At 49.8% G+C, this 12,499-nt stretch overlaps 1 protein-coding gene across 2 annotated transcripts in view; it reads right to left on the bottom strand.

The window, feature by feature from the left end:
- Window positions 1-222: 222 nt before the first annotated feature.
- Window positions 223-12,499, bottom strand: part of si:ch73-60h1.1 (calcium/calmodulin-dependent protein kinase type IV) — a 20,490-nt gene continuing 8,213 nt past the window's right edge. For both annotated transcript variants that reach the window (XM_065952340.1, XM_065952339.1), the window contains exons 7-12: window positions 9,065-9,155; window positions 8,230-8,304; window positions 6,692-6,767; window positions 5,714-5,840; window positions 4,651-4,803; window positions 223-4,566 (exon numbers count right to left, since the gene is read on the bottom strand). In XM_065952340.1, the coding sequence (XP_065808412.1) occupies window positions 4,054-4,566; window positions 4,651-4,803; window positions 5,714-5,840; window positions 6,692-6,767; window positions 8,230-8,304; window positions 9,065-9,155 (1,035 nt within the window). In that variant the 3' untranslated portion in view covers window positions 223-4,053. The remainder of the gene's footprint in view (window positions 4,567-4,650; window positions 4,804-5,713; window positions 5,841-6,691; window positions 6,768-8,229; window positions 8,305-9,064; window positions 9,156-12,499) is intronic.

Below are 12,499 nucleotides of genomic sequence, written 5' to 3'. Positions count from 1 at the left end.
CCTACAGGGACCATATTCACCTGCGCACCCACTGGTAAAGCATGGCATGAAATGTTTGGAGGGAGCTCTTAAAAGCGCCTACCTTCTCTGGTCCAAACAAATCCAGAGCATTCAGGAGCAGAATCTGAAGTTAGAAGGAGGACATACTGGCTGCTGCATTGTTGTCAGAGAAGCCAGTTTGGTTAAAGTGAGAAAGAAGAAACAGCTGAGGCCAGGAGGGAATTCTTTCATCTATAGTTTACTGTACAGGTGATCAGGTAGTCAGACTGAACCCAGGTGAGTCCTGCAGGATTCAGGAGTCTTTAATCTGATATGAGGTCATTAACAGAAAGTTAAATAATACATGCAGAGATATACCTGACAACGTGTCCGTTTATATGTCATCCTTCAAAATAATAAAAAAGATACAAGTTCACTCGGCAAACACAAAACAAACACCATTTACAGTTTAGCCCCGCCCACCTCAAACACCCACAGCCACCCCAACCCCGCCCCCTACAGGTCAAGATAAATAGAAGCAAAATATTCATGTTGTCAAGTAAGAGTATAGATGTAAATCAAATATACAGAGTTCATGCTTTTGACCACGGAGATATCCAGAGTTTCATTTGGCGAGGAGGGAACGCTCGTGAACAGGTGAGCATGCAGCGTCCAGCTGAAACGTGTTTGAACAGGATTATTTAAAGAGGAACCAAACAGTCCCGGGCCAGTGGCAGACAGGATGCTGCTAAACACTGGATGAGTGTTTGAAGCTGTAATGAAACGTCAGATCTTCAGTCACAGTTTTAACCAGAAGCGGCGACTAGAGAGAGAGCGGGCGAGCACGGTCAGCGTGCAGGAGTTTGTGATTAAGACCAATAAATGACCCGGTATCCGGTGTCTTGGACGTCGTTTTCTGTTGCCATGGTAACAAACATGTTGACGTTGTTTAGAGACCAAACGAGCAGCAGTCAGGACTCAGAGGTGTTTTGGGTGTTTTGGTTCTTTTTTTTTAAAAGAGAAGAGCTCTTAGAGGACGATTGTTTTCACCTTCACTCAGGTGTTTTTTTTAAAGTACGGTGGCTGAAACGGACCAAAAAGAAGCACAGCTGGAGAAAAAGGACAAACGCAGAGCGCTCTTTAAGGAGAGGAGAGCGATGATGTCACTGATGTATGCTTTCACTCCTCCACAAGAAGTCCGAGTATCGACCGATCCAGCCATTAACCGGAGGCTGACTAGCTGCCATTACTGCGGTGGCGTCTCCCTATAAACAGCTGCAGGTTTGAAAATAACACGTACTCACACGATCCCAAATCAGAGTTTGTAATTTTGTGTATTTTTGTGTTTGTGAGAAATAGCCCGATGTTTAAGAGATCGGCAGAATGTTTAAAACGGGATCACACTGGTCATACTAAACCGCCCCACAATGCACTGCAGCTCTCAGACTGTCCAATCACAGAGCTCGCCAGCCAACCAACCAGTGTGTCAAAATAAAAGTGAAAAACAAATAATGTTAAAATAACTACGTAGCGATCGCGTTAGCTTGATGCTAGCTCATTGAACGGAGCTCGGACCGGAAGTACGTCATGTGACTGGTATTTTAGTATGTCGCTAACAGCATGCTAACAGTCGAGTTAGCATGCTAACGGTCGGGTTGTGTATTTTGAGTATGTAGCAGATGCTGAGATGATGGCAAATTGAAGATGGTGGCGGTCATAAACTGGCTATAGGAATTAGTCTTTAGATGTTTGATAAATAAGAGGTGAGAAACATCAACCTGTCATTGGTTTGAATTCCTCGGCCTGTTTTCTCAACCTGCAGCCCTGATTGGACCGACCCGGCCACCGTAGGATTCCGTTTGTCGCCCGTTGGCCCGGTGATCAGGTGGTGTTGGTGGTTCTGGAAGCCCCGGTGCAGAGAGAGGTAGAGCGTGTGGTTTCAGATCAAAGGTTCTTTTTGGGAACACGGGGGCGTGTCTCTGGTCGAGTGGAGAGATGTTCTTAAAGAGAATAATCCGTCTAAAACCAAACTATGTACAGTGCAAACAGGAAGTCATCATCATCACAGCTGATAGAGTGTAAACAACACAACGATTTACGAGAAGCTCACGGACACAACACGTCACTTACCTGAACGCTACGCACGGATCTACCTACTCAAAGCCCCGAGTCGGCAGTTAACAGTAGAAAGGATAAAAAAAAAATCTGCAGCACACACACACACACACACACACACACACACACACACACACACACACACACACACACACACACACACACACACACCAAATAAAAGGGATGCAGAAGAAGAAGAAAAACCAGAGCGCTCTCCTCGTCCTTCACGCCACCGTGTCCATACAGTCGTAAAGTTTTCATAAAATACAATCAATCAGCTCCGCCCACGGCGTCCAATCAGAACTCACCACCGGCAGAGGAAGAAGTCTGTTTGTCCCACATCAGATCTCTGACGTCAGATCATCAGTGTCACCGAGAGTTCATCTTTAACATGTAGAGCTTCAGATTTTAGTCCTGTAGGGACCAGCAGAGTCAGACCAGCAGGGTCAGACCAGCAGAGTCAGACCAGCAGGGTCAGACCAGCAGAGTCAGACCAGCAGGGTCAGACCAGCAGGGTCAGACCAGCAGAGTCAGACCAGCAGAGTCAGACCAGCAGGGTCAGACCAGCAGAGTCAGACCAACAGAGTCAGACCAGCAGAGTCAGACCAGCAGAGTCAGACCAGCAGGGTCAGACCAGCAGAGTCAGACCAGCAGAGTCAGACCAGCAGGGTCAGACCAGCAGAGTCAGACCAGCAGAGTCAGACCAGCAGAGTCAGACCAGCATTACACTTCAATATGATTCTGCTACGATATCGACACCTGTTTGAAACAAGGCAACAGAAACAGAAGTCCTAGACGCCAAATATTGTGTCATTTATTGTTTTCAAAGTTTGGCAACTTCCTGTACGGAAACATTGTGTAGGAGTTTACTTGAAAACAAGAAATGATCAAGCAGCATCCTCCAATGTTGAAAAATGAAGCCGATGCTGAAGTGTAAAATGCTGCAGTTCCTGGAGTGTCCACTAGAGGCTGGCTGCAGAAGCACAGGAAGTCACATACACACCCATTCTAAAAAGCCTGTTTTTACAGCAGAGATGAACATGTTTACAGCCTGGTTCAAAAAACCAAATAGGTGTGATTAGCTCATGTCTGGATGGACACACACTGTACGGGGGGTGAATGTTTTGATGACTCATCAGTTTTGATTTGATGAAGGATAAGAGTTATTCACAATAAGGCGTGTAGCTGACCTGATTGACAGGTGGGCGCGGTGTAACGGTTTGTCAGGAGGTTTAAAACCCGCCTCAGCTCCAGCTCTCAGCCTGTCGTTAGGTTGACTCAAAGTTAGACTGAGACAGCATTTCCAGCATGGAGACCGCCATCGATGGGACTCCAGCGCCCCCTGCAGGGACAGACGGGGGACGCCATCGATGGGACTCCAGCGCCCCCTGCAGGGACAGACGGGGGACGCCATCGAGGGGACTCCAGCGCCCCCTGCACGAACAGACGGGGGACGCCATCGATGGGACTCCAGCGCCCCCTGCACGAACAGACGGGGGACGTCACTAAGGCTTCAAACATTAATATTTACAGTGTATGGACATTACCAGATGTATTTGGGGGGAGTTCTAGTTTGTTGTTGTTTAATTTTTGTTGCCTTGGAATCAAACAGACATCGATACCGTTTGATTTTTTCTTGAAGCGAATCAAAGTTGAAACTTCTGGAGTCGCGACGACTCTAACCGTAATCATTACTTTATTGGCGGCATCGTTTAACCACTTGGTGATTTCTGATATTTATCGGTCCTACCAGCGGCTCAAACTGTTCAAGCTGCCGATACCTCGAACAAGCCCTCAGTGAGTATGCAGCTGTTAGCATGTTAGCAAACAGCACTAACAGAATTAGCAGAAGTTCAGGCTAAGTGTTACGAGTATTTTAGGTTTTTGTGTTTTTGGTCCCAATAAATGATCGATGATAGAAGAAGAATAAAGTCGTGATTTTTGTGGTTGTCCAGGTGATCACTGGCAGTGGGTGGTCTTACTGGGTGGACCCGTCCCCGGTGTGAAGCCGTTCATGAGGCTGTTGGGACTTGGAGGCGTGGTTAGAGTGGGTGTGGCCTCAACTCTAGAGGCGGGCTCTACCACGGAGCAGCTCTTCTGCGGCAGTCGGGGCTGGACCGGCATGGTTTTGGGGATTACAGATGCCTGTCGAAGCCCGTCTGCTCGCAGCGGTGGTCTGATGGGGGCAGGGCCTGTGGGCGTGATGTCAGAGGTGGGTGGTTTAGGGCTGCGTGGAGGGGACGGGCTTGGTGCACTCTGCTCGGCTGTTTTTGATTCTCCTTCCTGTGGGGTCTTCTGATCCAGGGACGCCGACTCTTTGTCTGAAGGGGTGGGGCTTGATGATTCAGGGGGCGGGTCCTGCTGCATGCTGCTCTGCCTGGAAGTCCCCGACCCTGGGATCTCGCAACTGTCCGTGCGACGCCGTGAGCTTTCATGCATTCGACTGGTGGCGACGACGGCCTTCATGGCGGCCTGTAGACACATTCAGTGTTAACTTACATGCAGTTTGTCAAACGTCTGAATATCTCTCCGTCTTCGCACTCCGTCCTTCCTCACCTTTAGTTTGCGTCGAGCGTTGAACTCCTGCAGCTTCCTCTGGGTGGTGTCCATGTGGGAGAAGCGGGCGGCCTTGCCGAGTACCCACGGGTGCTGCAGAGCCTCCCGCACACTGAGGCGCTTGTGAGGGTCCAGAACAATCAGCTTACTGACCTGCAGAGAGAGACACGGGGAAAGGTCCAAGTTCAAGACATCGTTACAGGAGCTAGTCCTCTCCAGGGAAGTCTGAAGGAACTCACTATTAAAGGCTTTCTATGTGATGTTTTGATCCAGCAGATGTCGCCCTTGAGCTCCAGCATGAAACCAAAACAACTGGCGCTGCATTGTTGTGTTAGCATGCTAATGCTAGTGATCTTTATTCTGCTGGTATCTTCACACTGCATGTAAATTTACCTGAAATGAGCGTGATCTAGAAACACAGTTAAGCAGTGAGTACAGTATGTTATTCTTCTTTTCTCTAGTCCCTCAATTAAACAACTTTTATACACGAGGGGAGGAGTCAGCCGGCCGTCCTGGCGATGTAAACAAAGTGAAGATAGGACTCTGAAAACTCTGAAAACATCACAGACAGTGGGACTCGGGTGTTACACCCATTGTAGACAGTCATGACTCACAGTTATTTTCAGAGGAGATACTTGATTTATACATTTAAGTGTGAAAAATCACATAGAAAGAGTTTAAGGAACCAGACAAGTCACAGCACAAGCTAAAGCTGTCAGCGAGGGGTCTAGAAGAAGGCTCGAGTCCTTACAGACGAGTCCAAGTCATTCACAACCGGTTGAAATGACGTCCTGAATAACAGGTCAAAGGTCACCCCAGCCAAGTCGAGGGTCGTTTCTTTAAGGACCAAGACTAAAGAAAACACAAATACGCTGTGAGTCTGCTGATGTGTGTACAGCTGCTGACGGACCGCAGCATGTGGATTATGATTGTGTGTGAAAACTTTCTCTACACCGAATGTGGAGTTTTCTTTTTAAATCTTCGTTGTAGATTTTTGTCGTTTTAAAGGTCGTGCATGAAAAGAAGCTGTAGAGGATTAATAAATACTTTAAGGGGGACGCACCAGATCCTTGGCGTTGAGCGAGACGTCGTCCCACCATGGAGACACAAACTCGTAGTCACAGTTGAGGATGCGGCTGTACATGTACTGATCGCCCCTCGGGTCGAAGAAGGGCTCGAAGCCACAGAGTCTGAAACACAGGAGGAGTCGTGATCGCAGGTGATAACAGACGTACGCAACGTTCATTACCTGAAAATGATTCAGGAAGGGTCGTCACGGGAACAAATTTAAACTCAGATGGAATTCATCACAGTGTCTAAATTGGACAAAAACATTGGCAACAATTGTTTTTGTCCATCAGCAACCTCCGATGCTGAAGTGTAACATCCTGCAGTTCCTGGAGTGTCCACTAGAGGCTGGCTGCAGAAGCACAGGAAGTCACATACACACCCATTCTAAAAAGCCTGTTTTTACAGCAGAGATGAACATGTTTACAGCCTGGTTCAAAAAAACAAATAGGTGTGATTAGCTCATGATTTGACCCCCCAGGGGGTCCTGACCCTTATTCTGGGGACCTCTGAACCCCTGATACTGGGTTCTTGTTTCTTATTCCTTGAAGACTGTCAGCAGCGTTTGGTAATGTTCTAAATGTTGCCGACGTGTTTGTGCACTTCAGAGAGCGAGCTGGAGTTTACCCGAGACGATGGATTCATTCCTCTCACCTGGTTTACAGGAGAGAAGAGTTTTTGAAAAGCTTCGGTACTTTGTGATCATAAAACAACAGATAAAAAATGTTGACAACCAAAGTGGTGTATAATGGAGGTGACGGTCATTGTCGGCGCCAATCACAAGCTAACGTTAGCATCATTGGCACGTCTGAGAAAACACAGGAAGCCATGATGTCATCAGCTGTGAGGAGACGAGAGACAATAAAACATAAAACTAAGACGAGAAAATCCAGTGACAGCAGTGAGTCAACACTGTGTGTGTGTGTGTGTGTGTGTGTGTGTGTGTGTGTGTGTGTGTGTGTGATGGACTCACAGGATGTAGAGGATGACTCCCACTGACCACATGTCCACTTCGGGGCCGTATGCGTTTCCTCTCAGTATCTCTGGAGCTGTGGAGAGGGGCGGAGCCTGTTAGTCTCCAGATGGCTGACAGAAGCTCAAACTGAGAGTTCTGTAAAATCCCACAGAGCAGCAGCTGCAGTGAACGCATCACTGCCCACTACCTGATGGGCAACACCGGTCAGTTAACACATCCACTAGACTCTACTACAACTACGGTCGTCATGGAGACCAGAATTTAAACTTTGTCTCCTGTCCGTACTCAGCGTTTATTTCATCTGTATTTCTGCATGTTTTCTGTGACGAGCAGGTCGACCCAAACGTGCAAAACACAACAAAGAAAGAAAACCTTAAAGGTCCAATCAGAGACGCCATTCCCCTGAGATGTGAAGTCTTTGTATTTCTGAGTCTGTAAAGGAGCTTCCAGTGACGCAGAAAACATCATTTTGCGTCACTGGAAGCTGTTGCGGTTAGCGGGGTGAAACTACAACGCTAGTTCATCATATTTTCGACCACTGAAGCTACAGACCAATCACAGATCAGTGGGTGGGAACTCACTCCCAGAATCCAAACTTAACGTCCGCCATCTTGCTTGGAAGCTATGTTAACTAGGGGTGTACACGTGTAACCGGTTAGTAAATCATAACCGTTTAGGAAAAATCTGTAAAAAAACAACATTTAATTATTTTAAAATGTTTTAGAGACACACATTAAAATCATCTCTGATCGAGTTCTGGCTTTCCATGTCGCCCTTTCACAGCGGCGGTAACCAGTTGAACGTAAGTCTGTGAGGCTCTCTCACCCCCCCACTCCGGAGGGGGGTGTTGAGTCACCGAGGGTCCGGACCATTGGCCTACGACCTCAGATCAGACGAGACAACCCGCTGAACTGAAGCATCTTACTAAGCGGAGTGTTAACCTTCCTGCTTCGCGTTCCGACCGTGGTCAGGGCGCACAGGGGAGACTTATTGATCTGCTTCAGGGGGGCTGACCCCCAGGGGGGCTGACCCCCAGGGGGGCTGACCCCCAGGGGGGCTGACCCCCAGGGGGGCTGCTGCTGCCTGCAGTAAAACATGCAAACCATATGGTCTTCAGTTTGCCAACCCCTCAGTCTTGTAAAAAGTTTAAGTTACAAATTCCAGGCCGGTCTCATGACTCCTCTGACATAGAGTCTGTTTTCTGTTTTCTGACAGGAATTTACAAGATGCCAATTCTGGAAGAAATCTCTGAATCAGTTGAGGAAACGGCCTTATGTGTTGTAGTAAATAGAGGACCTTAGTGGGAGTGGCCTGCAGTGCTGTGCATTCTGGGATTTGGTGTCTTTCATGAGTCAAAAAGACTCTTTCTATCTTTTCTCGGTCAAAAAGGCTCCAACTTCAAAATGTATTTCACATTTCTACATATATGACCCGATGTCAGTACAGAGTCATGTTTCATGGTGACGTATCACCTTAAGCTCTTTTTGGGTCATGTGATGTTTAAGAGAAGGAGGTCGTGTTTGTGATGGACTCACCGCAGTACCCCGGCGTGCCACAGACCGTCTTCATGGTCACCTGGTCATCGATGATTTTGGACAGACCGAAGTCGGCTGTGAGAGAGGAGAACATGTTCATACTTAGACTCTTTCTGTTGTTTCTATTTAAAGTGAGCGAGGGGGAGGAGCGAGGGGGAGGAGCGAGGGGGAGGAGCGGTGGGAGGCGGCGGAGGCGGCGGAGGCGGCGGTGGCAGCGAGGAGAGTCTCTGAACCAAAGGAAGGTGTTGGTGTTGAACGAGAGCTTCCTCCATCTGTGACTGTTAGCCTGAGGCCCAGCACGCCATCTGGACGCTTCCTCTGCTCAAATAAAAGAACCAACAAACAGAGCCAGATCCTCCGCTTCATATCCACACAGAGCGAGGAGGAGACGGCGCCGCTTTCAGGTGGCGTCCAAAAAGCCCAGCTGTGTGGACGATGTCAGAAAGAAGCGAGATGGATGATCTGCTACAGATACATCCCCCCTCTCGTCAGACTGGGTCATCACGGTTTGAAACCACCCGAGGCCCGGTACTGGTCCACGGCCCGGTACTGGTCCACGGCCCGGTACTGGTCCACGGCCCGGTACTGGTCCACAGCCCGGTGGTTGAGGACCCCTGCTCTTTCCAAATAGTGGATTTAAATGACTCTTAATTTGGTAATCTAACACACTTCCTGTTCTAATTAGATCGAGGAAGGCGGAGGTCAAACCCCGCCCACTTTCACATGATCCAATCACAGTTGTCGTTTCTTTCTTCACATCTGTGTCACGCTCACTCGATAGAAACACATTTTGAATAAAGCCTCTAAGTAAAGTTTTGTGTCGTGTTGTCGTTACCGATCTTCAGCGGAGCGTCCAGCGACAGGTCGGCGTACAGCAGGTTCTCGGGTTTCAGGTCGCGGTGCACCACGCCGTTATCGTGTAGATACTGAAACACACAAACACAAACACGTTATTCATGATGGTACGTTAAGAGCCTTCAGGTGAGGGGGGAGGGGGGGTCTGTAGAGGACTTGGCAGACCGGACTGACAGATGGCCTCTTCCTCCATCTCCCAGCATGCCCTGCTGCTCCCTGAACACTCACTTCCTGCTCCCTTGTTGTTTCCTCACTTTAATGTAGAAAACATAAAAACTACAAACAGCCGTCGGACTCATCGGAGAGAACGAGTGTTCACACCTGGACGTCCACCTGCAGGGTCACGAGCCACAGTTTGAGAAACATGTGGGGGGAAATAAACATGTGGATGTGTTCAGGGGCTGTAGGATGTTTCAGCACTGCAGATTAATGCCACACACACACACACACACACACACACACACACACACACAAACACACACAAACACACACCGGTGTATGTTTGCCTGTGTGGTGGATGTAGGTCAGTTGTGTGTGTGTGTGTGTGTGTGTGTGTGTGTGTGTGTGTGTGTGTGTGTGTGTGTGTGTGTGTGTGTGTGTGTCTGTGTGTGTGTGTGTGTGTGTGTGTGTGTGTGTGTGTGTGTGTGTGTGTCTGTGTGTGTGTGTGTGTGTGTGTGTGTGTGTGTGTGTGTGTGTGTGTGTGTGTGTGTGTGTGTGTGTGTGTGTGTGTGTGTGTGTATTAATCCTCTCTGGTTTTAATCCGTTCAGCAGCAGGATGGAAGCTGTTGTTGTATAAGACGCCTGCAGCTGCTACATGTTGCCATCATGTGCAACAATTCTGTTGCCAGAAACACCTGCAAGCAGCTGACTGCACACCACCAACTGCAACCAACTGCAGCAACCAGCGCTACTGTAGGCAACCGACTGATGCAACCAGCGCTACTGTAGGCAACCGACTGATGCAACCAGAGCTACTGTAGGCAACCGACTGCTGCAACCAGCTCTACTGTAGGCAACCGACTGATGCAACCAGCGCTACTGTAGGCAACCGACTGCTGCAACCAGCTCTACTGTAGGCAACCGACTGATGCAACCAGCACTACTGTAGGCAACCGACTGATGCAACCAGAGCTACTGTAGGCAACCGACTGATGCAACCAGCGCTACTGTAGGCAACCGACTGATGCAACCAGCGCTACTGTAGGCAACCGACTGATGCAACCAGCGCTACTGTAGGCAACCGACTGATGCAACCACAGCTACTGTAGGCAACCGACTGCTGCAACCAGAACTACTGTAGGCAACCGACTGATGCAACCAGCGCTACTGTAGGCAACCGACTGCAGCAACCAGCACTACTGTAGGCAACCGACTGCAGCAACCAGAACTACTGTAGGCAACCGACTGATGCAACCACAGCTACTGTAGGCAACCGACTGATGCAACCAGCGCTACTGTAGGCAACCGACTGCTGCAACCAGCGCTACTGTAGGCAACCGACTGCTGCAACCAGAGCTACTGTAGGCAACCGACTGATGCAACCAGCACTACTGTAGGCAACCGACTGATGCAACCACAACTACTGTAGGCAACCGACTGATGCAACCAGAACTACTGTAGGCAACCGACTGATGCAACCAGCGCTACTGTAGGCAACCGACTGATGCAACCAGCACTACTGTAGGCAACCGACTGCTGCAACCACAGCTACTGTAGGCAACCGACTGATGCAACCAGCGCTACTGTAGGCAACCGACTGCTGCAACCAGAGCTACTGTAGGCAACCGACTGATGCAACCAGAGCTACTGTAGGCAACCGACTGATGCAACCAGCACTACTGTAGGCAACCGACTGCTGCAACCAGCGCTACTGTAGGCAACCGACTGATGCAACCAGCACTACTGTAGGCAACCGACTGATGCAACCAGCGCTACTGTAGGCAACCGACTGATGCAACCAGCACTACTGTAGGCAACCGACTGCTGCAACCAGAGCTACTGTAGGCAACCGACTGATGCAACCAGCACTACTGTAGGCAACCGACTGCTGCAACCAGAGCTACTGTAGGCAACCGACTGATGCAACCAGCGCTACTGTAGGCAACCGACTGATGCAACCAGCGCTACTGTAGGCAACCGACTGCTGCAACCAGCGCTACTGCAACCAGCGCTACTGTAGGCAACCGACTGCTGCAACCAGTTGCTGCAACAGGCGCTACTGTAGGCAACCGACTGCTGCAACCAGAGCTACTGTAGGCAACCGACTGCTGCAACCAGCACTACTGTAGGCAACCGACTGATGCAACCAGCGCTACTGTAGGCAACCGACTGCTGCAACCAGCTCTACTGTAGGCAACCGACTGATGCAACCAGCGCTACTGTAGGCAACCGACTGCTGCAACCAGCTCTACTGTAGGCAACCGACTGCTGCAACCAGCGCTACTGTAGGCAACCGACTGATGCAACCAGCGCTACTGTAGGCAACCGACTGATGCAACCACAGCTACTGTAGGCAACCGACTGCTGCAACCAGAACTACTGTAGGCAACCGACTGATGCAACCAGCGCTACTGTAGGCAACCGACTGCAGCAACCAGCACTACTGTAGGCAACCGACTGATGCAACCAGCGCTACTGTAGGCAACCGACTGCAGCAACCAGAACTACTGTAGGCAACCGACTGATGCAACCACAGCTACTGTAGGCAACCGACTGATGCAACCAGCGCTACTGTAGGCAACCGACTGCTGCAACCAGCGCTACTGTAGGCAACCGACTGCTGCAACCACAACTACTGTAGGCAACCGACTGATGCAACCAGCACTACTGTAGGCAACCGACTGATGCAACCACAACTACTGTAGGCAACCGACTGATGCAACCAGAACTACTGTAGGCAACCGACTGATGCAACCAGCGCTACTGTAGGCAACCGACTGATGCAACCAGCACTACTGTAGGCAACCGACTGCTGCAACCACAGCTACTGTAGGCAACCGACTGCTGCAACCAGAGCTACTGTAGGCAACCGACTGATGCAACCAGAGCTACTGTAGGCAACCGACTGATGCAACCAGCACTACTGTAGGCAACCGACTGCTGCAACCAGCGCTACTGTAGGCAACCGACTGATGCAACCAGCACTACTGTAGGCAACCGACTGCTGCAACCAGAGCTACTGTAGGCAACCGACTGATGCAACCAGCACTACTGTAGGCAACCGACTGCTGCAACCAGAGCTACTGTAGGCAACCGACTGATGCAACCAGCGCTACTGTAGGCAACCGACTGCTGCAACCAGCGCTACTGTAGGCAACCGACTGATGCAACCAGAGCTACTGTAGGCAACCGACTGATGCAACCAGCACTACTGTAGGCAACCGACTGATGCAACCAGCACTACTGTAGGCAACCG

This window comes from Labrus bergylta, unplaced genomic scaffold (assembly GCF_963930695.1).
Source record: "Labrus bergylta unplaced genomic scaffold, fLabBer1.1 SCAFFOLD_117, whole genome shotgun sequence".
In the NCBI taxonomy this organism is placed as follows: domain Eukaryota; kingdom Metazoa; phylum Chordata; class Actinopteri; order Labriformes; family Labridae; genus Labrus; species Labrus bergylta.
This window is presented reverse-complemented; position numbering and strand designations above follow the sequence as displayed.